General features: G+C 37.6%; 4 protein-coding genes across 6 annotated transcripts; all 4 read left to right on the top strand.

Moving 5' to 3' along the window:
- LOC104754707 (cation/H(+) antiporter 23, chloroplastic-like) lies at positions 216-3,890 on the top strand. Its single transcript, XM_010476957.1, has 4 exons — positions 216-564; positions 688-1,144; positions 1,392-1,933; positions 2,390-3,890. Exons 1-4 carry the CDS (start codon positions 313-315, stop codon positions 3,716-3,718), a joined length of 2,580 nt encoding a protein of 859 aa, XP_010475259.1. The 5' UTR covers positions 216-312; the 3' UTR covers positions 3,719-3,890.
- On the top strand, positions 4,722-6,809 carry LOC104754706 (protein UPSTREAM OF FLC-like). The gene is made up of 6 exons (XM_010476956.1): positions 4,722-5,164; positions 5,252-5,321; positions 5,400-5,515; positions 5,601-6,099; positions 6,402-6,500; positions 6,589-6,809. The coding sequence occupies exons 1-6, from the start codon at positions 5,032-5,034 to the stop codon at positions 6,776-6,778; spliced, it is 1,107 nt and encodes a 368-aa protein (XP_010475258.1). The 5' UTR covers positions 4,722-5,031; the 3' UTR covers positions 6,779-6,809.
- On the top strand, positions 7,270-7,902 carry LOC104754704. Its single transcript, XM_010476955.2, has one exon. It carries the CDS (start codon positions 7,427-7,429, stop codon positions 7,688-7,690), a length of 264 nt encoding a protein of 87 aa, XP_010475257.1. The 5' UTR covers positions 7,270-7,426; the 3' UTR covers positions 7,691-7,902.
- Positions 10,575-23,706, top strand: LOC104754703 (callose synthase 1-like). Of its 3 annotated transcripts, XM_010476952.2 has the most exons (44): positions 10,575-10,819; positions 11,431-11,644; positions 11,752-11,852; positions 11,934-12,055; positions 12,156-12,249; positions 12,353-12,463; positions 12,548-12,664; positions 12,749-12,841; positions 12,928-13,019; positions 13,111-13,237; positions 13,339-13,476; positions 13,580-13,656; positions 13,759-13,852; positions 14,098-14,217; positions 14,299-14,416; positions 14,559-14,800; positions 15,637-15,732; positions 15,822-15,874; positions 15,956-16,016; positions 16,156-16,237; positions 16,325-16,374; positions 16,457-16,543; positions 16,623-16,760; positions 16,852-16,946; positions 17,587-17,671; positions 17,761-17,921; positions 18,001-18,124; positions 18,206-18,303; positions 18,388-18,517; positions 18,651-18,802; positions 18,934-19,043; positions 19,129-19,254; positions 19,358-19,426; positions 19,513-19,702; positions 20,529-20,688; positions 20,790-20,909; positions 21,036-21,154; positions 21,243-21,326; positions 21,419-21,531; positions 21,625-21,854; positions 21,960-22,760; positions 22,837-22,887; positions 22,975-23,160; positions 23,260-23,706. In XM_010476952.2, the coding sequence occupies exons 2-44, from the start codon at positions 11,458-11,460 to the stop codon at positions 23,506-23,508; spliced, it is 5,853 nt and encodes a 1,950-aa protein (XP_010475254.1). In that variant the 5' UTR covers positions 10,575-10,819; positions 11,431-11,457; the 3' UTR covers positions 23,509-23,706. The 3 variants fall into 3 exon arrangements, with proteins under 3 accessions (XP_010475254.1, XP_010475255.1, XP_010475256.1); XM_010476953.2 differs by lacking the exons at positions 15,637-15,732; positions 15,822-15,874 and adding an exon at positions 14,988-15,040 and having other exon boundaries at positions 14,559-14,896; XM_010476954.2 differs by lacking the exons at positions 15,637-15,732; positions 15,822-15,874; positions 15,956-16,016; positions 16,156-16,237 and adding exons at positions 14,988-15,040; positions 15,122-15,182; positions 15,357-15,438 and having other exon boundaries at positions 14,559-14,896.

Here is a 24,271-nt window from a genome sequence, read left to right as displayed (position 1 = left end):
TAGAACTCGATCGGACAAAAATGTGTTGAATCAGGTGTTCATTTTCAACCAGCCGTTTAAAAAGGCACTACCAGCAAAAACACACATAAGTCCATCCAAAAATGAATGGTTAATGATTTCCCCAATGACAACTAATACATCATCTATAATTAGCCATCACGTTTGAAACCAAAACGTAGAAAAATGGTTGTGAATTAGTTGTTTTTGCAGTTAACACGTTTATATGAACCCAACTTTGGGTTCATACGAAACGTTGGGTTCAATCAGATAGGTTCGTCAGTATTTTGGGGGATTTCGACTAGCCATCGAGCGATGTCTTCCGACCCCTTTAATACGACGGAACCTAAGTATGAAATTGAGGAGTCGCGTTTTGGAAAGATCGTGTGTTACGATCAACAACTTCTCTTTGAAAAAAGAGAACAAAAGGGATGGGAGAGCGGAAGTACGCTCGCTTCTTCCCTTCCCTTCTTCATAACACAACTCTTTGTCGCGAACCTAAGCTACCGCATCATCTACTATATAACCCGACCCCTTTATCTTCCTCCTTTCGTTGCTCAGATCCTTGTGCGTATGCAAAATTTCATACTTATATATTTTGCAACATCAGTTTTTTTTTATATATTTTTTTGGCTCTTTAGTTCTGTGTTTTAATTTTTTTTGTTTCTTTCTGAATTGTATTTTTTGCAGTGTGGTTTATTGTTTAGCCCAAGTGTGCTTGGCAACGTAGATATTGTAATCCAACATATATTCCCCTACAGATTCACAATGGTTCTTGAAACATTCGCAAACTTGGCTCTCGTCTACAACATCTTCCTTCTTGGTCTAGGGATGGACCTGAGGATGGTGAAGATTACCGAGTTCAAACCAGTCATCATCGCCTTTGCAGGACTTTTCGTCGCTTTACCAGTTGGTGCCGCCCTTTACTATCTTCGGGGCAATGGCCATCCAGACAAGATCATCGCTGGTTGTGTCTTCTGGTCTGTCTCTTTAGCCTGTACCAACTTCCCTGACCTGGCTAGGATCCTTGCGGATCTTAAGCTGTTGCGGTCCGATATGGGCCGTACGGCCATGTGTGCTGCCATTATCACTGATTTGTGCACATGGGTTCTCCTTGTTTTCGGGTTCGCTTCTTTTACCAAAGCAGGTAATTAAAGTATCCTACAATATATAATTAGTAAACAATATTTGGGACCACAAGCCAGAACCTATAATCGTTAAACAAATTTTATTCCACCGGACGAAAATGGAATGAATCCTGCATTTAATCTTATCTTTTTTTTTTTCTTCTCAAAAATAATAAGTAGAAAACAAAAATATGCATAGTACGTAATTCAATAATTTCTTCTGTTCTTTTCTTTTTTTTCTTTTCCTTTTGTGCATGGTTAAAAAAGGGTCATGGAACATTAGGATGCCCTACGTGATGTTCGCCACTGGAATTTTCGTCGTCTTCTGCATCTTTGTGCTGCGTCCGGGAATTAAATGGATCTTCTCCAAGACCGTGAAGGCAGGTCACGTTGGAGACACTCACGTTTGGTTCGTTTTAGGAGGTGTGGTCCTATGCGGCCTGATCACGGACGCATGCGGGGTCCACTCCATAACCGGGGCATTCCTGTTCGGTCTCTCCATCCCGCACGACCACATCATACGTAACATGATCGAGGAGAAGCTCCATGACTTCCTCGCCGGGATTCTTATGCCTCTCTTCTATATCATTTGTGGGTTACGAGCAGATATTAGTTTCATGCTCCAGTACACTGACAAGTTCATAATGGCATTTGTTATTTGCTCTTCCTTCTTGGTAAAAATCGTGACTACTGTGATCGTCTCTTTATTCATGCGTATGCCTATGCGTGACGCATTCGCTATGGGGGCCCTTATGAACACCAAGGGAACTTTATCGCTCGTCGTTCTTAATGCTGGTCGTGATACCAAGGTACTAATTGATCCATCAATTTTCACATTGTGGCTAGCTATATGATACTTTTTGAGTCTAGCTAGGACAAGGCAAAATTGGATGAGTGAAACATGAATATAATAGTAGTAGACAGATATTTCATTAATTAGTATCTTAAATTAAGTATTCAATAGCCTGCATACAAAATTGAATTCGAATGGTTAATTACATTAATCATCATTCACCTTATTACATTAATAGACAGAAATTTCATTAATCATCATATTCACCTTATTCGTCCTATTTTATCATCTACTAGTTACACTCATTGTCACTTACATTTATGCCCATGCAATATAGCACAGTCTAGTATATATTGTAAAATTTGTTCATAATATAAAAGAGTTGTCAACAATATTTTCTTGTTTTTTAAGAAATAGTAAACCGCTAAATTCTATTTTATTTATTTCTCTGTCTATTAAAAAACCATTACAGGCGCTGGATAGTCCAATGTACACCCATATGACGATCGCTCTTCTAGTGATGTCACTAGTGGTCGAGCCTCTTCTCGCAGTTACATACAAGCCCAAGAGAAAACTGGCTCATTACAAGCACCGTACGGTCCAAAAGATTAAAGGAGAAACAGAGTTCCGCGTCTTAGCTTGCGTCCATATTCTCCCCAATGTCTCTGGGATCGCCAATCTCTTACAAGTCTCAAACCCAACCAAACAATCACCTCTCAATGTCTTCGCCATTCACCTCGTGGAGCTGACCGGTCGGACCACAGCCTCGCTGCTAATCATGAACGACGAATGCAAACCGAAAGCTAACTTCTCGGACAGAGTCAGAGCGGACTCCGACCAAATCGCTGAGAACTTCGAAGCTATGGAAGTAAACAACGACGCTATGATGGTTCAGACCATCACCGCCGTCTCGCCCTACACAACGATGCACGAAGACATATGCGCGTTAGCCGAGGACAAGCGAGTCTGTTTCATCATATTGCCTTACCACAAACACTTGACACCGGACGGTCGGATGGGAGAAGGAAACTCTTCCCACGCCGACATTAACCAAAACGTTTTGAACCACGCTCCTTGCTCAGTCGGGATTTTAGTGGACCGTGGCATGGCCATGGTCCGGTCTGAGTCGTTCCGTGGAGAAGCAGTGAAAAGAGAAGTCGCGATGCTCTTCGTGGGTGGTCCAGACGACCGTGAGGCGTTATCGTACGCTTGGCGGATGGTCGGACAACACGTGATTAAGCTCATTGTTGTAAGATTCGTCCCGGGACGCGAAGCTCTACTATCGTCCGGGAAAGTTGCGGCGGAGTACGAGAGGGAGAAACAAGTAGACGATGAGTGCATCTACGAGTTTAATTTCAAGACAATGAACGATTCTTCCGTTAAATATATCGAGAAAGTGGTGAACGATGGTCAAGACACGATCTCTACTATCAGAGACATGGAAGACAATAACTCGTATGATCTCTACGTTGTCGGAAGAGGATATAACTCGGATTCTCCGGTGACAGCCGGTTTAAACGATTGGAGCAGTAGCCCTGAGCTAGGCACAATAGGGGACACATTAGCTTCGTCGAATTTCACAATGCATGCTTCGGTTTTAGTCATTCAACAATACTCTGCCGTTAACAGACAAGCCGCAGCCGCAGCAGCCACCGGAACAACCGTTCCCGGTAACAATCAAGAATCCGTTGATGGTGGGGCTAAGATAAATCGTGATGCTGAGGCGCCATTTATGAAGTCTATGTATGATGACGAGGAGGAAGATGAAGAAGAGGAGCACCAATATGGAAGTCATAGGTGATGAGTTTCATACATATATACGCTCGTTGATTCTTTTTTTTTAATTCTTTCCTATTAGCCAAAGAGAATGTGAATGATCATGAAAATTCAGTTTGGAGAATTTCCAATTTTCTTACTGAGAAGCGATTAATTTTAATATTCTCAATACCATTACTATATTCTCTTTCTCTTTTTTTATCCATTCTGTTAATATTCTCAATACCATTACTCGTTGATACCTGATACTATACTAAAAACGAAAAATCATCATTGCTTGAATTGAAGAGGATATACTCTTTTTGATTAATTCAAATATTGCAAATAAAATAGTTTATCTTCCAAAATCATACTATGTTGGAGGAAAAAAGATAAAAATGTTTTCAGTTTCTACAACATTTTTGTTTTTCTTCTCTGCAAGCAAAAAATCATTTTATTTTCTCCATCAACGATTCCCATATCCCGAGATTATTCAACATTCCCTTAATAGAGTACAGATAACAAATTTCGGGATTTGTTTATGCTTTTTTTGTCATTTTGTCGTTATGGGTAAGAATTAAAAATTGGATATCTGTAGAAATCTCATATACCATATACGTAAATATTCTGCGTATATATTAAGTAGCTAAATCACGATAAATCTGCAGAATGAACTACTCCTTTCTATATTTGGTTTTACAAAGACTAAGACCAATTTAACTATAATCCTTAAATCTCTCCTACGAGATCTCTTCTTAAAAGTTATTTCTTGATAAACCTTTTTTTCTTTCTCTTTACTCACTTAAAAGTTATTTTGAGTAAATTTTTAGATTTTTATGCCTTGACGTAACATTAAAAGAGGGGGGAAAAATAAAGAAAAATAAAAAAGCATATTTTATCAAACAAAACAAAAGGTAATTGATCTCGAAACCCTATGTTTGTTCTTTGGAGTCGTCCGAGAAATGTTCAGTTTCTGTTAATCCGCAAAGACTTTTTCATCTCTATCTATGCGTATGTTTGGTTTTGTCTCCACAAACATGTCTCATTAATGTTTCTTTTTGTCTTTTTTTTTATTACTCAAATATTTTAATAAAACATTCAAAATTCAATTTTGTTTTTGGGAATAAGCTAAACTTTTCTCTCTACAAATCAATTTAAAAGGGTGTGTAACAAAAGAGAACGAAAGCCCTTGTTTTAGTCCGATCTTTTGTACCTTTCTTGTCTGAAAAGCGGAGAAGTGAGCTCTTTGAGAGTTTTTTTCGTATTGTTTAAAAGGACTAAGTAGCTTTGGCTTATATAAGTTCTTTTGAAAAAGACAGAGAATAAAATTGAAGAACAAAAAACAAAAGAGAAAGAGAGATGGAAAGTAATGGTGGAGGAGGAGAAGTAAGAAGAGTGAATTTAGTTTATTTCCTTAGCCGTTCCGGTCATGTTGACCATCCTCATCTCTTGCGTGTTCATCATCTCTCTCGTAATAGAGTCTTTCTTCGAGGTTAATCCTCTCTTCTTAATAAATCTATCATCAGTCTCCTTCTCTTTCGATCATCACTCTCGTCTAAACTGTGTGTTTAAAACGCAGATGTGAAGAGATGGTTAGCGGATGCACGAGGCGATGCGATGCCTGACGCATTCTGTTGGTCTTGTAAGAGGTAAAATTTGATTAAAATATTCATTTTTTCACATTCTTGAATTTATTATTTCATTACGATATTTATCGATTATTGCAGGAGGTACAAGAATGGATATGTATGGCAAGATTTGTTAGACGACGATCTGATTACTCCAATCTCAGATAATGAATATGTCCTCAAAGGATCTGAGATTCTACTAAGCTCTCCGAAGGGTATGTGTAACACGCACGTAAATATCAATAAAATTTCATAATTTCTTTATTAGGGTTCTTAACTAGGGTTTTTAAAAAAAAACAGAGGAGAACAAAGCTTGGGGCGTAAGTAATAGTGTCGACGGCGGAGAAGACGCGGAAGGAAAACTCCAGGAGTCGAAATTAACGTCAGAGAAGATCCATAAAGAGTCTCCGGTGTTTTGCTCTCAGAGATCCACGGCGACAACGTCGACGGTCACCGAGGAATCCACAACGAACGAAGAAGATCCGCTTCTTAAGAAGCCAGAACGGAAAAAAGTTTCCGGCGAAAGAGACGGTTCTAAGGAAAACGGGTCGGGTAACGATGTCGAGCCGGGTAGACCGAGTGTATCGTCGTCAACGACGTCGTCTTCGAGTTACATTAAGAGCAAGAAGAGCTATTCGAGCCTACGTGCCTCTCACGTGTTACGGAATTTGATGAAGTGTCGTGGTTCGGATACAAACGACGACGTTTTGATGCCTTTGAACAAATCTGCGTCTGGCGATTTTGGTCCGGCTTGGGACAGCGAACGCAGATACCAACACTACCAACAGCACAATGCTCGGTACGCTCCAAAGTACTCATATTAATTCTTATATTCAATTAATTATATATATATTATTTTTAAAATTGTTACTTTAAAACCTGTTAATGCCATATATGATTGGGATTAATCTTTTTTTTTTTACTAGTTTGCAAATCTATTAATTAATTAATTATAGTCCTTTACTTCTGTAGCAGCTATTGTATTATATCATTGGCACCTAAACAAATAAGTATAATATACTACAACTACACTAGATACAATAATAATCTCTCAAATTGGTAACACGCCGTTGCTTTTTTCTTTTTCTTTTTAATATATAGAAAAAGCTTCGAGTGGAGTGGCATAAAGATGAAGGAGACAATAGAGTTTTGTAAACCAAAGGCTACTCCAAGCAAGCCTTCTATGGCTCCATTATGCGCGTAAGCCCTCTTGATCTCATCACTCCTCATGTTTGAAACTTTTATTATACTTATGGTTAATATAATGGATTCATAATATAAAATATAGGCATTGTGGGAAGGTATTTAAACCCGAGAAGATGCATTCGCACATGAAACTATGTAGTGGGGTGAAGAATTCATCAGCGGTGACCGGAAAAAATAATACCGGTAAACCGAGGCAGCAACGGTGCAGAAACATTAATCCTGGAAACCCATTGGGGCATCGACGTGTAGTGAGGACTACTCTCAAAGATTGATGATGGTCATAGCTAATTCTCCACGAAGTAGCAGCGGAATATTTGTTTGCTCGTTAATTTCTGTTTGATAAACCGCAGAGATTGTTTGAATATCATGATGCTTGGTCAGAAAATAAATTTAATAATCTATATTGAAGGTTTTAGTTTTAGAAACTAATTGATCAGAATTTGAAAAACTAATGTATTAGATTAGAACCCCAGTTGAAGTAACTAGAGAGTACTAATTAGATTGTACACGTTTACAAAGTACTGTAAGTATATATACTGTATATGCTCTAGATCTTTACACAGTTATATTACGCACGCACGTACGTATCTTCATGTGCATGTGAGTTATTATTGGTCATTGGGTTGAGAATATAATTAACACATGTTGTATACAATTCACCATGATCTTTGTCGTTTTGTCTTATAAATTATACTAATAAATAAATAAAATCTCACGTCTAGTTTGACCAGATAAGATTCAAAGTTTACAATGGAAACTCCTTTCATCGTAGCTTCGACATCTCTGCCTCTGGTCAAATAAGACCACCTTCTCTTTCGATCTCTATTTAAACAAACGACTTTGCCTGATTAGTACATCAATCTCTAACTCATAGATCTCAAGACAACAACAAAAAAGGTCAACGGACAAATAATTATTGTATGGAAGGAAGCTTTCAAGGCATGCTAATGAACGTGAGCATTTTTGCTCTGATTCAAGCTCTTGTGTATCTCATACTCTCTAAATCTTCGAGTGTTTTCTCTACGTCAAAGACGATGAAGAGAGCTAACAGTTTCCGGTCAGCGAGATCCATCAGCATCCGTAGGATTCTGGCTACTCTTCAAGACATGCCTGCAGGCGGCGAGATGTCTCCTTCTTCCATGGGATCCTCTTCTCTTGTCTCCCCTTCATCATCACCATCGTAAAGCTACATGTATATGAATCCTATGATTCAGTATTTGTTGGTGAATCCGGTGGATGAAGTTTTTTTTGTTTGTTAGATAATTTTCAATTCTTTTTTTATTTGTAGTATCATTCAAATTCATTAATGAACTAATATACTATATACAACTGGCTCTGTGTCTTACAAATTCTGTATTCATAATTAAAACCGTTTAAATGTACTCTTTTTCTGCTACTTTGGAAACAGAGGAATTATTCTTTTGTTTGCCTAAAAAAACTAAAAAAAACAGTTGACACAAGTTCCTTGAAATCCAACCCAGCCCAATAAAGCCGGTAGGTAAAACCCACCCAAAGTCTAGCTTGTGAGTGAGGTGCCCATGTGATCTTATAAGAAGACAATAGTTTTTGTTTGTCTCTCCCAAACTGATCTGAGACATTTAAACATTTATACTTTCACAGGTCAGAAACTGAAATTTTGCATCAATTTTTTTTTCTTTTTTGACGGCCAAGTTTTGCGTCAATTAGAGAGTATCCAACAAGATGATATTAATGTAATCTAGCCTTAATGGTTGGATATCCCAATCGACATGACCACGTTGATCATTAAATGTCTTCCAATAATTATACGAACTAGCGGACTAGTCAAATATTACAAGAACAAATTATTTGCAAAAAATGTAATTATTATATGAATCTTTTTAAAAGAACATATGAATAAGTTTATTATGACCATGGTCCATGTAAATACATTTTGCTCAAGAAATTATTTGATGGAAAAAGAAATTTGTTAAGTAACTTTATTTCGTGCAAATCAATTCAGTTAACATACAGTAGAATAAGTGTCAATTCTCAATTTGATAAAAAAAAATTCAAATTTTGCTGATATGATGTACAATCACTTTTTTCATTCAATTAATTGAGTCATGAATTCTAGAAACATACAGTATAATAATAAGTGCGCCATAATATTGTTTCTCTGAACAATTTCTCCTTGATGGAAAATAGAAAAAAAAAGGAAGCTCAAAGCAATTTTTGGTTAAGTTCACAATGCCGTTTTCGTATTGTCAATTGCTGAGAAAAATAATACAAGCTTTATATATATGGGTCTATGGGATAATGTTTGTGTCTATCTTCACATGCCAATCCTAAATTAATTATAGTATAATGATTCATACGTCAGAACTCAGAGAATTGACGTGAGACCTTGTTAAACGAGAGAAACAAAACGTCACCATGTTAGTTGAGCTCTCTGTCACCATATATTTATGCATATCTTTTGGAAGTGAATTGGTAGCTACAAAGATAATTAGATTTAAACATATTAGTACGTACTTGTATTAAGAAATAAAGAACTACAATTTACAAGCATCCACCCAATTGTATTTAATATAAAAACAGTATATGGAAATGGACGGGAAATTGCGGACCTGCTTAACTGCGGAGAGGTCACAACTCACAACTCACAAACATATATCAATAGGCTTAATGACAACTTGTAACGCGAAAAAGAGTAGTGGATAGTAATCATTTACAATTTACCAAAAGATGATTTACCCAAAAAAGAATGACGTGCGGAGAGTATGTGACCAATATATAATGTAACGTAAGTAAACACATAAATGGTGAAAACGTAAATGTTGATATAGTTTATATATTATCAAGTCTAGAGTGGCCCATTGTGTCTCTTTATCTAAAGAGGCATGATGAAAAAGGTCCTACTTGCAATTTCACGTTTGTTTTCTTTTATGACTCAGATTTTGAACTTTTTAGCAAATTATCTGTTTGATTTTTCCTTTCAAGTTTCTTTATTTGGTTGAAAGGTTGGGAAGAAAAAAAAAAGCTTAGAAGTAACTTTTGTATAGGAAAGGAGACAGTATCTCCACTGAGTCTTAGATGCTTTTTTTGAATCTAAACCACAAACTCATCGCATAATACTTACCAAACAAAGTCATACATATTGTGATGATAATGAAACAGTAATAGCATTATATGAGTTTATTAAATAGTAGATAACAACGTGTGATTTTATTGGACAATAGTGAGCATCTTAGCAGGAATAAATATCTCAACATCAATGGTTTTGACTAATGGACAAATTCGACGTGACACTTTGATACAACAATTGGTTTTTTAATACTCCTCTGTGATCATAAATATTTGTCTTGACGCGAGAAATTGATTACTTGTTTACTGATCTTATCTAATTAGTGTTTTAAACAACCTCTTTTAGTATTTAATTATTATTATTTTGGAAATTCGAAAGGAAGATAAGTTGGAGGATGATCTCTGAATTCAACAACCTCACAGATGACTAAACCAGTGCCGGTCCGACATTTATTAGTGCCCTATGCCGAACTAAAAAACATGCTCTTTTATATATTACTAAAAAATTATAACTAATGGTATATAAGACTTTATGTTTAGTGTTTTGAAAATTTATTAACACAAACCAAAATCAAAACATTAGTTTTGATGAAAAGATTTATCTAATAGTTTAACAAAGCAAACTATTAACCTCAAAATGGAAAAAATCAAAACTAAAACTAATAATTAACCTCAAAAACTATGATTTGCACTTATATTAAAGTCCACATTTTTGTAAAAATCTTTAGATATATATAAAAACTCTATAATAATTTTACCAAAAAATGTCCTAATTTTGTTGATGCCCTAATCCTTTGCTTGAGTTGATTGCCCTATGGACCGGCCCTGGACTAAACTATAAAACCATTAATAATATACACTTTTATCATGACTGAAAAAATAATAATGAAGCTTTAAGTAATTAAATAAAGTTATTATGAGCTCTTTTAATTTATCAAAGAGAAAAAAAAAGCTCTAGTATATTTTTTATTGTTTACACAAATATATATATATATATATATATAAGGAAAAAGACCCAGCAGCTTCCAAAAATAAAGATATGACGTTATATAATACGTAAAGGGTGACGTGGCGATATGCGATTGGAGAAAAAGAAAAGCTGCAGAAAAGGAAAGGTTTACCTTACAGAAACTTACTTGGCGCCTGTCTTGTAGCCGTTGCTTTCCTCTCTCTCCGGAGTTATCTCGCCGGAGACTCGTTTGATGCTGTTTTAGATATCTTCAAGGGTTCCTCTGCTTCTCTCTCTCTCTTCCTCTGTTTGTCGTCAGGTGATGCTTTATATCTCTCTAGGTCTCTCTTTTTTTTGAGTTGATTCTGGGTTTCGTTTTCTTCAAGTCCGAGATAATGAAATTGGATGTCTTTTTCCTGATTATGCGTTTCGCTTACCCTATTTGAGTGAGCGAGACTGGATGCTTCGTCTTCTAGGTCTTGTAATTGGAGCTTTCTCTCAATCGTTGTCAAAAAAAAACAAAAAAAAGTTGGAGCTTTCTCAATCGTGTTCGTTTTAACTTTGGAAAGTTGAATCCTTTTTTAATGTTTCTCTAGGACCACAAGTATCTTGTATTTAGCTATGGATTTGTTGAATTGGATTGTTAAAGTATCTGTTTTGCGCTTTACATCGTCGGCTACTTTACTGGGTTTTGGCTGGATCTTTTCTATGTTTCTTTATAAAAAAAAAAGGAAAAATCTTTTCCCGTTCATTGCGCCTACAGTGATATTTTCTTTTACCTTTTTTTGTGAGGATGAATCAGAATTAGCTTCTCACAAAATTGGATCCTTCTTCTTGTCTTCTCTCTTTCTATGTTTGGGTTTTTTTTGGTTTCCTTCGGTTCACAAGTCTTTCAAGGTTTTGACTAAATAGTTTACTTTGGTACCTCAGATTGATTCTTCTTAAGAGTTTTAGAAGATGTCTCAAAGAAGGGAACCTGATCCGCCTCCGCCACAGAGGCGGATTCTGCGGACTCAGACTGTTGGTAGTCTAGGAGAAGCTATGCTTGATAGTGAAGTGGTTCCATCATCTTTAGTGGAGATTGCTCCCATTCTTCGTGTGGCTAATGAAGTTGAAGCTAGTAATCCACGTGTTGCTTACCTTTGTGAGTTTAAACAGTTTTCGAAACTTGATTCTGATTGATCATCTTAAACGAGCTTTTTGAAATAATAAACTTGTGGATGATGATGATGATGATGATGATGCTATCAGGTCGGTTTTACGCGTTTGAGAAGGCACATAGGCTTGATCCAACTTCAGGTGGACGTGGTGTGAGACAGTTTAAGACCGCGCTTCTTCAACGATTAGAAAGGGTAAATGGATGTCAACAATTGGTATGATTCTGCTATAACATGTTAAACACTTGTCGTTTATGTTTCTGATTGCTTCTTCAGGAGAATGAAACAACTTTGGCAGGAAGGCAAAAGAGTGATGCGCGTGAAATGCAGAGTTTCTATCAACACTACTACAAGAAATACATCCAAGCTTTGCTAAATGCTGCTGATATAGCTGACCGGTTTGTGTTGATGAAATAGATTCCTCCAAGTTTTCGGTTTTCCTTATAGCTTTCTCTTACTGAGTTATTCATTCATATATTACAATATTTTACCTTTTAGTGCTCAACTGACAAAGGCCTATCAAACTGCTGCCGTTCTCTTTGAAGTCTTGAAGGCTGTTAATCAAACAGAAGATGTGGAAGTGGCTGATGAGGTGATGATGATGATCTTTGTTAATGCTTTGGAAAAACATTTTGAAACTGTTGTGATCTGGATTATCAAAATTTTTTTCTGATCATCCTTTCTTTCTGCTGTAGATTTTGGAAACGCACAATAAGGTCGAAGAGAAAACCCAGATTTACGTGCCTTACAATATACTTCCCCTCGACCCTGATAGTCAGAATCAAGCTATAATGAGATTGCCTGAGGTTTTCCAGCTTCTCAGCTTACCTTCTATCTTTCTGCTTTATTGTATTTCAGTTCACGTAATCTGTTTGAATACTGTTCTGCAGATACAAGCTGCTGTGGCCGCTCTTAGAAATACAAGGGGCTTACCATGGGCAGCAGGTCACAAGAAGAAACTCGATGAAGACATTTTAGACTGGCTTCAGTCTATGTTTGGTTTTCAGGTGATGTTAGTGAATATCCTGTTTTAATTATTTGACTTAAAGTTTTAAGTCTGTACTGAATGTTGTTCAACCTTTAAACTGCAGAAAGACAATGTTTCGAATCAAAGAGAGCACTTGATCTTATTACTTGCTAATGTCCACATCCGACAATTTCCAAGACCTGAACAACAACCAAAGGTATGCATTTTGTGATGATATCTTGTTTGCTCTCTACCTAGGCAGTTTAACTTGCACTAAGTGTTTGTGTTCAATATTTTCTCTAGTTGGATGATCGCGCCTTGACCATAGTGATGAAGAAACTTTTCAGAAACTACAAAAAGTGGTGCAAGTATTTGGGTCGGAAAAGCAGCCTTTGGTGAGAGTTTCTCATTTTAACGTCTGAAAGATTTGAAAACATATGCTGCTTATACCTTTCAGTCTGCTTATCCTCTTGTTGGCACTTGAAGGTTGCCGACTATTCAACAAGAGGTACAACAACGTAAACTGCTCTACATGGGACTTTATCTTTTAATATGGGGAGAAGCAGCCAACCTGAGATTCATGCCAGAATGCCTCTGTTATATATATCATCATGTATGGATTCACTTTAGTCAGTTAAAATTTTAATTTATCTGTGAACATTTTCATAGCTGTTTAAGTTTAATTATGATTTTCCGTATTTGTTCTGTGTTCAGATGGCTTTCGAGTTGTATGGTATGTTGGCTGGTAGTGTTAGTCCCATGACAGGGGAGCATGTAAAGCCAGCTTATGGTGGTGACGAAGAAGCTTTCCTGCAGAAAGTAGTTACTCCAATATACGAGACAATAGCAAAGGTTCCTCACTTCAGTTATTCTTGTCGTGGCCACCTTTTATTCTCAAGCTTTCCTTCAATCTACCTATTCTTTGTTTTTTTATCTAGATCTTTGTGCATGACAGGAAGCAAAGAGAAGTAGAGGAGGAAAGTCAAAGCATTCTGTGTGGAGAAACTATGATGACTTGAATGAATATTTTTGGTAAATGCAGATGATAATCTTATAACCTTTTTGGAATGTCACGCTATCTTATCCTTACAGAATTCTGGGTGGTCTAAATTCCTTGTCCCTGAAACTATGCAGGTCAATTCGATGTTTTCGTCTAGGGTGGCCTATGCGGGCAGATGCTGATTTCTTTTGTCGGACAGCTGAAGAACTTCGACTTGAGAGAAGTGAGGTATGAGTAATAGAGACTAAAAAATGGGTCGTATATGTATTCTCTGCTTATGCTAGCAAATCTTTGCATTAATTGGTCTAATGGATCATAAACTTGTAATCTTAAGTGTTATGATAAATCTTGCTGTATCAGCTTAGACTAATCGTCATGTCTTAAAGTTATTTCAATCAGTACATTTTTTTTTACTTCATTTGCATCAGTTTTTTGTATCTTTAATTTTTTTTTTATTTTGTTCAATGCTACAGATAAAATCAAGTAGCGGAGATCGGTGGATGGGCAAAGTCAATTTTGTCGAGATACGCTCCTTCTGGCACATATTTAGAAGTTTTGATAGAATGTGGAGCTTTTATATCCTGTGTTTGCAGGTACCAAAATATTGTAGTTGGTTTGAATGTCTTTTAAATTTGTGTTTTCTTTTTGTTGTTTAATTTATCATTATTGTCTAGGCAATGATTGTTATTGCATGGAATGGATCCGGAGAGTTGAGCGCCATCTTTCAGGGTGATGTCTTCCTAAAGGTTTTGAGCGTCTTCATTACAGCAGCTATACTAAAGCTTGCACAAGGTGATCATGCATAGTATATCTGTTTAGCATTCTCTGTTGTGAGGGAAATAGTTGTTTTAGTGTCCTCTCGAAATATGATGTTTTCCTACCAATTATTAGTTTGACCTTCGAGTTTTCTGATTGTTTGACTTCAATATTGCAGCTGTCCTTGATATAGCCCTCAGCTGGAAGGCAAGACATAGCATGTCACTCTATGTGAAACTCAGATACGTCTTGAAAGTTGGTGCGGCTGCAGTATGGGTTGTGGTCATGCCAGTTACTTACGCATACAGTCGGAAAGACGCTTCTGGTTTTGCTCAGACCATAAAGAATTGGTTTGGGGGACACAGCCATAATTCACCTTCCCTTTTCATAGTGGCTATTCTTATCTACTTATCCCCAAACATGCTTTCAGCGTTGCTTTTTCTGTTTCCATTCATTCGGCGTTATATTGAAAGGTCTGACTTTAAGATAATGATGCTGATGATGTGGTGGTCTCAGGTAGTTTATTCATGTGCTTTTATTTTGAAAAATTAAGTCCGTGATATTAAATTAAAAAGGTGGTCTTATCATGTTTTTTTTTGTGATACAGCCTCGTCTGTATATAGGAAGGGGTATGCATGAGAGCGCTTTGTCACTTTTCAAGTAAGGACTCTAAAACTTATAGGTCGGAATGTTGGGTGTTTTTTCAGCACTGCTTAATGATGACGCGCAAATGATTTCTAGGTACACAATGTTTTGGATCGTTCTGCTGATTTCGAAGCTGGCATTCAGTTATTACGCTGAGGTATAACATTTTATCGTATTGTTGTGTTGTGTTGTCTAGCATGAGCGATATGCAAGAAACTTTTATTTGGAAGTTGGAAACGTGATTTTCTCTACTAACAGCCATTAAGATTCTAATGACATTCATCTCAGTCCATGAGTGTAAAAAATTTCATGCTTTCCGTCTTCGATGCAGATTAAGCCCCTTGTTGGTCCAACCAAAGATATAATGCGAATCCATATATCCGTCTACAGCTGGCATGAGTTTTTCCCTCATGGTAACGGATAACAGAATATCAGGATTTGCTTATTGCATAATGCTGTTTTATTAAATAATCATGCCGTTGTTTCTTTGGTTTCTGCAGCCAAGAGTAATATAGGCGTCGTCATTGCGCTCTGGTCGCCAGTTATTCTCGTGAGTTTGCGCATACTTGTTCATTCCCATATCTTCTTTTGTTCTTATGGTTTCNCCAAACATGCTTTCTGCGTTGCTTTTTCTGTTTCCATTCATTCGGCGTTATCTTGAAAGGTCTGACTTTAAGATAATGATGCTGATGATGTGGTGGTCTCAGGTAGTTTATTCATGTGCTTTTATTTTGAAATTTTAAGTCCGTGATATTAAACTGAAAAGGTGGTCTTATCATGGTTCTTTGTGATACAGCCTCGTCTGTATATAGGAAGGGGTATGCATGAGAGTGCTTTGTCACTTTTCAAGTAAGGACTCTAAAACTTATAGGTCGGAATGTTGTTTGTTTTTTCAGCACTGCTTAGTGATGATGCTCAAATGATTTCCAGGTACACAATGTTTTGGGTCGTTTTGCTGATTTCAAAGCTGGCATTCAGTTATTACGCTGAGGTATCACATTTATATCGTATTGTTGTTTAGCATGAGCAATATGCAAGAAACTATTATTTGGAATAGCCATTAAGATTCTAATGACATTCCTCTCAGTCCATGAGTTTAAAAAATTTCATGCTTTCCGTATTCGATGCAGATTAAGCCCCTTGTTGGTCCAACCAAAGATATAATGCGAATCCATATATCCGTCTACAGCTGGCATGAGTTTTTCCCTCATGGTAACGGATAACAGAATATCAGGATTTGCTTATTGCATAATGCTGTTTTATTAAATAATTATGACGTTGTTTCTTTGGTTTCTGCAGCCAAGAGTAATATAGGCGTCGTCATTGCGCTCTGGTCGCCAGTTATTCTCGTGAGTTTGCACATACTTGTTCATTCCCATATCTTCTTTTGTTTTTATGGTTTCCTCTTGGTATGCTAACTTCTATATGCAGGTTTATTTCATGGACACTCAAATATGGTATGCTATAGTTTCAACTCTGGTTGGAGGTTTAAATGGAGCTTTCCGCCGTCTTGGAGAGGTTTATTGTTGTTAAAAAGCATACACTCACTTTAGTTTTTAAGAGATGGTGTCTTAAAAAGAACTTTGTTTCACTTCAGATCCGAACACTTGGAATGTTGAGGTCGAGATTTGAATCCATACCAGGGGCCTTTAATGATTGTTTGGTACCACATGATAAGAGCGAGGATATAAAGAAAAAGGGATTTAGGGCGACCTTCTCTCGCAAGTTTGATCAGGTCTGGTTACTGCTGTTATGCTAAGAGATTTTCACTACCCTTTTGTTTTTTTAGAGTTCTATCTAAGGTTGTGTTCTCTTTTTCTGTTCAGCTTCCATCTAGTAAAGACAAGGAAGCGGCGCGGTTTGCTCAGATGTGGAACAAAATAATCAGTAGTTTCCGAGAAGAGGACTTGATTAGTGATAGGTTCGGTTTGGCTTTGAATCTTTTCATTCTTATCCCCGTCTGAAAATGAACTTTGATAGAAAGAAGACTAGTTACAGGTTCTAAACGAGGAAGTTGGAGAGGAGGTTTTGAAGAGAGTAAAAGGCAGAGGAGATAACAACTGCCCAGTGTTGATTTGAGTGAGACCGACATCCATAGAAGGTGAGGAACATGAACACCAGTTACAGTATGAACTTGCATGTGTTACAATGCTATATATTTGACGAGAAAGGGAGTTAGATTTATGAAAATATCAATCATTTTAAGGTGAGTAGTACTTAGAAGTTAAAACTTTATTTGCGGCCTTATGACATTACCGTTGGTTTCAAAAGAACAGTGAGGAAGCCCTACTCACCTTAAACAGATTGGTCTTTTCAGGAATCTAACTCACTCTCCCATCAACTATCTAACTTTGAAATGCAGACAAGTTATTCTGTACATGGTGTTCATGTTGGTCTCACCCAAATCAGCACTTGGCCGCTCTTACTTTCTCTGCCTTTACTCTCTCTGAAATCACCTCTCCAGGCTTCCTGGTTCAAAAACCTATAACTTCTCTACTTTCAATTCACGTTTGAAAAAGTAATTACAAATGTGGTTATAAGAGTTCTGTGATAATGTACAGGGAAATGGAACTTTTGCTTGTGCCATATTGGTCTGACCCTGATTTGGATCTTATCCGGTGGCCACCTTTTCTACTGGCTAGTAAGGTGAAGGTTTATCTTTTGACTTACGTCTGGTGTTACATTTTCCGTTTTTGTATTCTAAATGTTGGTGTATTCATGATTAAACGTCATAGATCCCAATAGCTTTGGATATGGCTAAAGACAGCAATGGAAAAGACCGTGAACTGAAAAAGAGATTGGGTGTTGACAGCTACATGACTTGTGCAGTTAGAGAGTGCTATGCCTCGTTTAAGAATCTCATTAATTATTTGGTTGTAGGAGAACGAGAAGGACAGTAAGTTTTTAAATTTATTGCCTTTGTTCTAACCCAGGACTTACATAACCTTTCCTAACTTATATATGTTCTTGTACAGGGTCATAAACGACATTTTTTCCAAGATTGATGTACATATTGAGAACGAAACACTGCTAACAGAACTGAACCTGAGTGCCCTTCCTGATCTGTATGGCCAGTTTGTTCGGCTAATCGAATATTTGGTACATACTGTAGCATTACAATGATGACTATCTGTGCCAAGCTTAGCATGAAAATAACTGAGGTTGGTTTACTTGCAATAGCTAGAAAACAGGGAGGAGGACAAGGATCAAATTGTAATTGTCTTGCTGAACATGTTAGAAGTGGTGACTAGAGATATCATGGAAGAAGAAGTACCAAGGTAAGATCATTTGTATGAGCTGTCTTCGAAGTGATCAATCATTTTTCGTTTGAAGCACTCTGATTTAGAGTCTCCATTCCATAGCTTACTAGAGACTGCCAACAATGGAGCTTATGTCAAGTACGACTTCATGACCCCTCTTCATCAACAGCGCAAATATTTCAGCCAACTTCGATTCCCAGTTTACTCTCAAACAGAAGCTTGGAAAGAAAAGGCAAGTCTCTTCCTTAAATAATTATTCCATTTATCTCATTCTTGTTTCCACTACAGTAGTGCATTTTATTTTTTTTGGCATGAGGGGCGTCTAAGTGGTTTGTCCGATGTCCTCCGTTTTTGTTCTTTTGCAGATTAAGAGGCTTCATCTTTTGCTTACTGTCAAGGAGTCAGCTATGGATGTTCCGTCCAACTTGGAAGCTCGAAGGCGTCTTACTTTCTTTTCAAATTCACTATTCATGGACATGCCTGCTGCACCCAAGATCCGCAACATGCTTTCCTTCTCGTATGTTCCATTCACTTTCAACTTAATTTATGGCCATCTTTTGCACCTTCATCTATGGATGCATTTTCCATTGCGAAAGTTGCTTCATTGCAGACACATCTCTTAACATCCCCCAATTTGCTTTTGCATAGGGTCCTGACACCATACTTTTCAGAGGATGTTCTTTTCTCCATATATGGCTTAGAACAGCAAAATGAAGATGGAGTCTCTATACTTTTTTACTTGCAGAAGATCTTCCCAGGTTTCACTTTTCAATCTGTTTAAAATCTTTCATATGGCGCTGTTATCTTGTTTGAGCTATCAGCTGAGTCCATGGCTTACATCAGATGAATGGACAAACTTTCTGGAACGAGTTAAATGTGGCAACGAAGAAGAACTAAGAGGAAGAGAGGATTTGGAAGAGGAGCTTCGTCTCTGGGCATCTTACAGAGGCCAAACTCTGACTAAAACTGGTATGTCGACTTTAGCCTCCTCTCTTAATCTTCATTTTTCTATCTTGACGAATTTATCTTTTGATAAACTTGTTGTGCCTGATCTCTGACTTGTTTCAACTAGTGCGAGGCATGATGTATTACCGAAAGGCTTTGGAACTTCAGGCCTTCCTTGATATGGCAAAGGATGAAGGTGCTTGAAGAAATCTAAGCTTTTATTCCTTTTCATTCTTAGAAAGTGTGAAAGCATTCCTTAAACTACCTTCGTTTTTGTTTTAGAACTATTGAAAGGCTACAAGGCTCTTGAGTTAACCAGCGAAGAAGCATCAAAGAGCGGAGGGTCACTCTGGGCACAATGTCAAGCACTTGCGGATATGAAGTTCACATTTGTGGTTTCTTGCCAACAATACAGTATTCATAAGAGATCTGGCGACCAACGTGCTAAAGACATATTGAGACTTATGACAACGTAATTTCTTCATTTGTCATCTTTGATCTCCTCCTTTGATTTGTTATTAATTTCTTAACCCCATTAGTTAAGCTTGCTATTTCCTTATGCCAGGTATCNTCTTTCATATGGCGCTGTTATCTTGTTTGAGCTATCAGCTGAGTCCATGGCTTACATCAGATGAATGGACAAACTTTCTGGAACGAGTTAAATGTGGCAACGAAGAAGAACTAAGAGGAAGAGAGGATTTGGAAGAGGAGCTTCGTCTCTGGGCATCTTACAGAGGCCAAACTCTGACTAAAACTGGTATGTCGACTTTAGCCTCCTCTCTTAATCTTCATTTTTCTATCTTGACGAATTTATCTTTTGATAAACTTGTTGTGCCTGATCTCTGACTTGTTTCAACTAGTGCGAGGCATGATGTATTACCGAAAGGCTTTGGAACTTCAGGCCTTCCTTGATATGGCAAAGGATGAAGGTGCTTGAAGAAATCTAAGCTTTTATTCCTTTTCATTCTTAGAAAGTGTGAAAGCATTCCTTAAACTACCTTCGTTTTTGTTTTAGAACTATTGAAAGGCTACAAGGCTCTTGAGTTAACCAGCGAAGAAGCATCAAAGAGCGGAGGGTCACTCTGGGCACAATGTCAAGCACTTGCGGATATGAAGTTCACATTTGTGGTTTCTTGCCAACAATACAGTATTCATAAGAGATCTGGCGACCAACGTGCTAAAGACATATTGAGACTTATGACAACGTAATTTCTTCATTTGTCATCTTTGATCTCCTCCTTTGATTTGTTATTAATTTCTTAACCCCATTAGTTAAGCTTGCTATTTCCTTATGCCAGGTATCCGTCTATTCGTGTTGCCTATATCGATGAGGTGGAGCAAACACATAAAGAAAGTTATAAGGGGACAGAGGAGAAAATTTATTACTCAGCTCTTGTGAAAGCTGCTCCACAGACCAAACCAATGGATTCTTCTGAATGTGTTCAAACACTAGATCAGGTATAAGAGGAGAAAAATAATTAAATGCTTAACATTTTGGTAATGGTGCTGTTCTATTTTTTGGAGTCTGACTGTCTGAGTTTATATTTCTTTTCTGTCAGCTCATTTATCGGATTAAGCTCCCGGGACCGGCTATACTAGGAGAGGGAAAACCGGAAAATCAAAACCATGCTATCATTTTTACACGCGGAGAAGGGTTGCAAACAATAGACATGAACCAGGTGCATTAGCTAATTTTCTTTCGTATAGGATGTGTCGCTAATGAAACTCATTTGTGCTTATGATTAGTTAAAAGAAAAGAATGTTCACCCTAGGAGACTCTTAACCTCTAAAGATTTGAAAAATAGGATAACTACATGGAGGAAGCTTTCAAAATGAGGAACTTGCTGCAAGAGTTTCTTGAAAAGCATGGAGGCGTAAGATGTCCTACGATTCTTGGTCTTAGAGAGCATATTTTCACTGGAAGGTACTAACAGTATGATCCTATTCCTGTCTTCGAGATTTTAAGTTTCAATGTACTTATTGATCTTCTACGTTTGTGGTTTCTTGTGAAGTGTGTCTTCTCTAGCATGGTTTATGTCAAATCAAGAGAACAGCTTTGTCACGATTGGGCAAAGGGTGCTAGCTAGTCCCCTGAAGTAAGCTTTTTCCCTGTTCTGAAATCTTCTGAGTGGAAATATGAATACTGTGGTTGTCAAAATTAATGTGTTTCTTTCTGTTGCTGCTCCAGAGTACGATTCCATTACGGTCATCCAGATATCTTTGATCGGTTGTTTCACCTTACCAGAGGTGGCATCTGTAAAGCTTCTAAAGTCATCAATCTTAGTGAAGACATATTTGCAGGCACTTTCTTGACCTCTTCTTCTCTGGTGACACACATATGATCTACTTACTTCATATAATTCTCATTTTCTCATACTTTTCTACTGCTTTCAGGTTTTAATTCTACTCTGCGTGAAGGAAATGTGACTCATCATGAATATATACAAGTTGGTAAAGGAAGAGATGTGGGTCTCAACCAAATATCAATGTTTGAGGCAAAAATCGCTAATGGAAACGGCGAGCAAACTCTGAGTCGCGACCTGTATAGACTGGGACACCGATTTGATTTCTTCCGGATGCTGTCTTGTTATTTCACCACAATTGGGTTCTACTTCAGTACCATGGTAGGTTGAGATATCCCTTTTTATCTCTCGGTCACTAGATAGATATACATGGCAGATTTGTTTTTCTTTCTCAAGTCTAAAGCCATTATGTGTGTGTTTTGACAGTTAACCGTGCTTACGGTGTATGTGTTTCTTTACGGCCGGCTATATCTAGTACTTAGTGGGCTCGAAGAAGGATTGAGTAACCAACGAGCTTTTCGTAACAACAAGCCTCTTGAGGCAGCTCTTGCTTCTCAATCATTTGTGCAGATTGGTTTTCTGATGGCTTTGCCCATGATGATGGAGATTGGACTTGAGAGGGGGTTCCATAACGCATTGATCGAGTTTGTGTTGATGCAGTTACAACTTGCTTCCGTCTTTTTCACGTTTCAGCTCGGGACAAAAACACATTACTACGGAAGGACGTTGTTTCATGGAGGCGCGGAATACAGAGGAACGGGACGCGGGTTTGTGGTCTTCCATGCGAAGTTTGCTGAGAACTATAGATTCTATTCCCGTAGTCACTTTGTGAAGGGCATCGAGCTAATGATTCTCCTACTAGTGTATCAGATCTTTGGTCAATCATATAGGGGTGTGGTTACTTACATTCTGATCACTGTCTCCATATGGTTCATGGTGGTTACATGGCTCTTTGCTCCTTTCCTTTTCAACCCGTCTGGTTTTGAGTGGCAAAAGATTGTTGACGACTGGACAGACTGGAACAAATGGATATATAACCGAGGAGGGATCGGTGTCCCTCCTGAGAAGAGTTGGGAGTCTTGGTGGGAGAAAGAATTAGAGCATCTTAGACACTCGGGGGTCCGTGGTATCATCCTTGAGATCTTTTTGGCCTTCCGCTTCTTCATCTTTCAGTACGGACTTGTGTATCACCTCAGTACCTTTAAAGGGAAAAATCAAAGCTTTTGGGTAAGCTAAGCTGATAACTACTTCCCTGCGAATGGTGAATCCCTTGATTATTGAACTATAATGACTCTGTTTTCAGGTTTATGGAGCGTCATGGTTTGTGATCTTGTTCATTCTACTGATAGTGAAGGTATGAAACTCTACGCACATTCACATTTGCTTTTCTTGCCAGATTCTAAGCATCTTGTTGAATTCTTCTATGTAACGGTCATTGCAGGGTTTGGGCGTTGGAAGGCGAAGATTCAGCACTAATTTCCAGCTTCTGTTTAGAATCATAAAGGGTCTTGTGTTCCTCACATTTGTAGCAATTCTAATAACGTTCCTCGCACTTCCTCTGATAACAATCAAAGATTTATTCATCTGCATGCTTGCCTTCATGCCAACCGGATGGGGAATGCTTCTCGTAAGTCTTTCTCCACCATCATCAGACTCCTCTTTTTGTCTCTAAGATTCCAAATATCGTCTGGTTTTGTGACATTAGATCTTGTTTTGTCCTCATCAGATTGCACAAGCTTGCAAGCCTCTGATCCAACAGCTAGGGATATGGTCATCGGTTAGGACCCTAGCTCGAGGATACGAGATCTTGATGGGCTTGCTTCTGTTCACACCGGTTGCGTTTTTGGCTTGGTTTCCTTTCGTGTCTGAGTTTCAGACAAGAATGCTCTTTAACCAAGCGTTTAGTAGGGGTTTGCAAATTTCTCGTATTCTTGGTGGTCAAAGAAAAGACCGGTCTTCAAAAAACAAGGAGTAACATATACACACATTCATGTAAATGGCGTATGTGTAGATATAATGCATGATCTGTGTTATAGTTTGCTTTCCAAGTAATTTACGGTTAGAAACCCTATAAATTTAATAAGTAGATGTTAACTATTTTCCTTAAGTTCGAATCCATTATAATAGAAAGCGAGACGTATCTTTTTTCATCTGAAAGACAAAAACTTTGGTCCTCCATTGTCCATTCGAAAAGACAAAAGATAATAATGAATACCACTTGAACTTTTCTACAAAGGACATTTTATTGTCGTCCATGTCATCATCATGATGAAGACAGGACTGATCATCGTTTATAAATTGGCCTCAATTATTCGTTGCTAGTTATTATACGTTACATAGTATACTATAATGCCTTCTTTAATTTTCATCCAAATATCAAACGCAAATAATAACAGTTATATACTCTGTTTCTTTTTCACTCTTATAATAACACTTCTCAAAACATTTATATACTATTATATGCATGAACTTTTGTATGTTTTGTTTTGGTGGTTATAAAATGTTTGTATATTCATGGACATGTAAACATCAAATGTGCAAAAAAGCAAGTCCCAAATTTGGTTTTATATGAATGGAGCGTTTATCTTGTGAGCGTCACCGCCGACGTCACAAGTAACAGTAACCTGGTACCGTTTTGCGTATGTTTGATGAATACGCATGCATGTGCAGAAGTGCAGACATCAAAATCCAATTGCTCATCTATATTTATATATACACATACATATGAAAGCACAAAT

Source organism: Camelina sativa, chromosome 17 (genome assembly GCF_000633955.1).
Source record: "Camelina sativa cultivar DH55 chromosome 17, Cs, whole genome shotgun sequence".
Classification (NCBI taxonomy): domain Eukaryota; kingdom Viridiplantae; phylum Streptophyta; class Magnoliopsida; order Brassicales; family Brassicaceae; genus Camelina; species Camelina sativa.
The sequence above is the reverse complement of the archived record's forward strand: the minus strand, read 5'-3'. Positions and strand labels throughout refer to the sequence as shown.

Excerpts from the sequence above, each read along its gene's own strand:
- LOC104754703 (XM_010476952.2), top strand. The coding sequence starts at position 11,458 with ATGTCTCAAAGAAGGGAACCTGATCCGCCTCCGCCACAGAGGCGGATT. Across the intron at positions 11,645-11,751 it reads TCCACGTGTTGCTTACCTTT|GTCGGTTTTACGCGTTTGAG; the intron begins GTGAGTTTAAAC and ends TGATGCTATCAG. Across the intron at positions 12,464-12,547 it reads CTATAATGAGATTGCCTGAG|ATACAAGCTGCTGTGGCCGC; the intron begins GTTTTCCAGCTT and ends ACTGTTCTGCAG.
- LOC104754704 (XM_010476955.2), top strand. The coding sequence starts at position 7,427 with ATGGAAGGAAGCTTTCAAGGCATGCTAATGAACGTGAGCATTTTTGCT.
- LOC104754706 (XM_010476956.1), top strand. The coding sequence starts at position 5,032 with ATGGAAAGTAATGGTGGAGGAGGAGAAGTAAGAAGAGTGAATTTAGTT. Across the intron at positions 5,516-5,600 it reads TCTACTAAGCTCTCCGAAGG|AGGAGAACAAAGCTTGGGGC; the intron begins GTATGTGTAACA and ends AAAAAAAAACAG. Across the intron at positions 6,100-6,401 it reads TACCAACAGCACAATGCTCG|AAAAAGCTTCGAGTGGAGTG; the intron begins GTACGCTCCAAA and ends TTTAATATATAG.
- LOC104754707 (XM_010476957.1), top strand. The coding sequence starts at position 313 with ATGTCTTCCGACCCCTTTAATACGACGGAACCTAAGTATGAAATTGAG. Across the intron at positions 565-687 it reads CTTTCGTTGCTCAGATCCTT|TGTGGTTTATTGTTTAGCCC; the intron begins GTGCGTATGCAA and ends TATTTTTTGCAG. Across the intron at positions 1,934-2,389 it reads ATGCTGGTCGTGATACCAAG|GCGCTGGATAGTCCAATGTA; the intron begins GTACTAATTGAT and ends AAACCATTACAG.